The following is a 3,201-nucleotide window of genomic DNA, read 5'->3' as shown; positions in this document are numbered from 1 at the left end:
CCCCCACAAAAAACCCAAACCCCACCCCACACTTACACCTGTTTTCCCGTTAGGACCTAGTATTGTGTCTGACCTATTAGCTTAAAACATCTGCTTCCTCCCCTCGTCCGCACTAAACACACCCATGTTTGCCGCCAGGACATGGTGCGGGCGCTGACCTGTTAGCTTAAGACAACCATCTACGGACATATACCCCTCCCCTCTCTCCCCCTCCTGCACTAAATACACACCTGTTTCACATTTATCCCCCTCCCCACTTGCCGGCACTAAACATACAGCTATTTCACGTTTGGTCTCTTTTAAGGACCAGCGGGCTAAGCTAACCCAGCTTTTGGGGGGGGTTTCCAAAAACCTCGACCTACACCAAAAGTTGGCATGGTCCTACCTATAGGAGAAGTTTGGTTTCATTAGTGTGTATATTTGTTTGTTTATAGAGAAAACTCTCCTTGTCTTTTAAAGAACCTGAAAAAGGGGCATAAAGTTTACATTCTGTTTTCTCAAAACAGCATTATTCGGGATAGCCGAATTGTGCTTAAAAACGACCATTTGTGACCCGTGCTGACAAAATGAGTTACTTCTTGCAATCCACAAATGGAGATTTTGGCCAAAAATCGACACCAGGGCCAATTTTTTTGATTTTCTCTTGATGCCACATTCTTTAACTGTAACCTTGTAACCTGTCTTTTATTTCATATTTATCCTTTGTAAAAACTTCACCTATAAGCGTGATGTATCTATTTCCTTAAGGCCTGAATCCAAGAAGTAACTCATTTTGCCAGCATGCTTCTCGCAAAAGGAAACCCTAAGAAAACATAACATCACAACTGAAAGAGCTGCGGAGCTGGCCTACCATAGAAAACTGCATCTCCCCTCGACGCTTAACGGCAACAGAGGATGAAAAAGAAAAAAAGAAAAAGAAAAGAGCTTCATATTTATCCCCCCCCCCAATCCACCCCCTCCCCTCAAAATCGCCCATACTATACTACTCACAAACCTGTCTTTTCCCGCCAGGACCTGGTGCTGTGGCTGACCCTGGGCATGCACCACATCCCCCACACAGAGGACCTGCCAGTGACCACAACGACGGGAACCGTCCTCTCCTTCTCCCTTCTGCCCTACAACTTCTTCCCCGAGTGCCCCTCCATGAGCTCACGGGATAACGTGTTCATCGGGCACAAGAATCGCAGGGACCCTTCTCAAGGTGAGTGACCCTTTCTTTTTCTTTTTTTTTTATAAGACAAATCAGGATGTATTGCTTGTAACAACAGGGGACATGGGGACATTTAACTAAACATAATAAACTATATCAAACGTCTATCGTCCATATCTCCCCTCCTTCTTTTTTGTCTTTGTTACTCTCTTGTCATACCTCTAATCTTTGGAACTTATATGACCTTATTGTGTTGCAAGTGCCGTAAATCTAAAAAATTCCTTCCTTCCCCAGGAGTCCGAGTGGACCAGTTTAACGGCCCCGACGACCAGTGCGTGTCTCCAAAGTCCACGTTCTTGGAAGATCTGGAGGGTGACCCAGATATCGTTATACAGACCAATAAGCCTCACTTGGTGCAGTGATACACATGGCGCAGATACTCACTTGGTGCAGTGATACACATGGCGCAGTTACTCACTTGGTGCAGTTACTCACTTGGTGCCGTGATACACATGGCGCAGTTACTCACCTGGTGCAATATTTCACTCCATATTATGACTCAATTGGTGTAATGTCTCACTTTATTCATTTAGTTACTCATATGACGTTTTCACTTATTCTACTTACTTGGTACAAGTACAATGTCTCACATGGTGTAATGTCTCATTTTTATCCAGTTATTAACTCATTTGACGTTTTCACTAATTTTACTTACTTGGTACAATGTCTCACATGGTGCAATGTCTCTCTTTATTCAGCTAGCTACCCCTTTACTGATGCTTTAAATTACTTGGTATTATGACTCATTTGGTGTCATGATTCATTTGGTGTAATGTCTCACTTTATTCAGTTAGTCACTCATGTGATGTTTTTACTTATTTTACCATGTACTTACTTGGAACAATGTTTCACATGGTGCAATGTCTCTCTCTTTGTCCAGCTACTTATTCTTTTATTGATGCTCTCACTCACTTGGTATAATGACTCATTTGGTGTAATGCCTCACTTTGTTCAGTTGAGCTACTCATTTGACGTTTTTACTTTTTTAAATTTTTATTTACTTGGTACAATGTTTCACGTGGTGCAATGTCTCTCTTTATTCAGCTAGCTGCTCCTTTACTGATGCTTTAAATTACTTGGTATTATGACTCATTTGGTGTAATGCCTCACTTTGTTCAGTTGAGCTACTCGTTTGACGTTTTTACTTTTAAAATTTTTTATTTACTTGGTACAATGTTTCACGTGGTGCAATGTCTCTCTGTGTTCACGTTGCCCCCCTATCTCGCCGATTGGTGATGTTTACCACCCAGTTTCTTTGAATTTCCCCCAAGATATGATGGCAAAGTGTTAGTCAGCTAGTTACTCTTTTACTGGATTGTTTTAAATTACTTGGTATTATGACTCATTTGGTGTAATATCTCATTTTATCCAGTTAGTCACTCATGTGATGTCTTAACTTATTTTAGGTGTCGGTAGCCTAGTGGTACGAAAACTAAAATGGTATGGGCATGTCACAAGATCCACAGGACTTGCCAAAACAATCCTGCAAGGAACCGTACAAGGAAAGAGAAAGAGAGGAAGGCAGAGAAGGAGATGGGAGGACAACATTACAGAGTGGACAGGAAAGATGATGGGTGACAATCTGAGGAGAGCAGAGGACAAAAATAGATGGCGAGAGCTGGTTTTCCAATACAGTGGTGCCCCAAAGGTTGCCCCAACCACGGGATAGAAGAAGAAGAAAAAGAAGCCTTGTGGTTAGGCTACCGGACTCGTAATCGTGAGATTGCGGGTTTGGGGGTTCGAGCCTCAGCTCGGTCCTACGTCGTGTCCTTGGGAAAGGCACTTTACACGAACTTCCCACTTGGCTCGGTCCTATCGGAGACGGACGTTAAACTAGGAGATCCCGCCTCTTAAATAACATAATAGTGTTGATAGGGGCGTTAAACTCATACCATTTTTAAAACTTATTTTACCATGTACTTACTTGGAACAATGTTTCACATGGTGCAATGTCTCTCTTTATCCAGCTAGTTACTCATTTACTGCTGCTT

The 3,201-nt window shown here is 42.5% G+C and overlaps 1 protein-coding gene across 1 annotated transcript in view; it reads left to right on the top strand.

The window, feature by feature from the left end:
- Positions 1–1,572, top strand: part of LOC101852355 (putative amine oxidase [copper-containing]) — a 10,743-nt gene extending 9,171 nt beyond the window's left edge. Inside the window, exons 9-10 of the mRNA XM_035972229.1 lie at positions 1,012–1,201; positions 1,445–1,572. Coding sequence (XP_035828122.1) covers positions 1,012–1,201; positions 1,445–1,572 — 318 coding nt within the window. The remainder of the gene's footprint in view (positions 1–1,011; positions 1,202–1,444) is intronic.
- The last annotated feature ends 1,629 nt before the right edge of the window (positions 1,573–3,201 follow it).

Source organism: Aplysia californica, unplaced genomic scaffold (genome assembly GCF_000002075.1).
Source record: "Aplysia californica isolate F4 #8 unplaced genomic scaffold, AplCal3.0 scaffold00619, whole genome shotgun sequence".
Lineage (NCBI taxonomy): Eukaryota > Metazoa > Mollusca > Gastropoda > Aplysiida > Aplysiidae > Aplysia > Aplysia californica.
The sequence above is the reverse complement of the archived record's forward strand: the minus strand, read 5'-3'. Positions and strand labels throughout refer to the sequence as shown.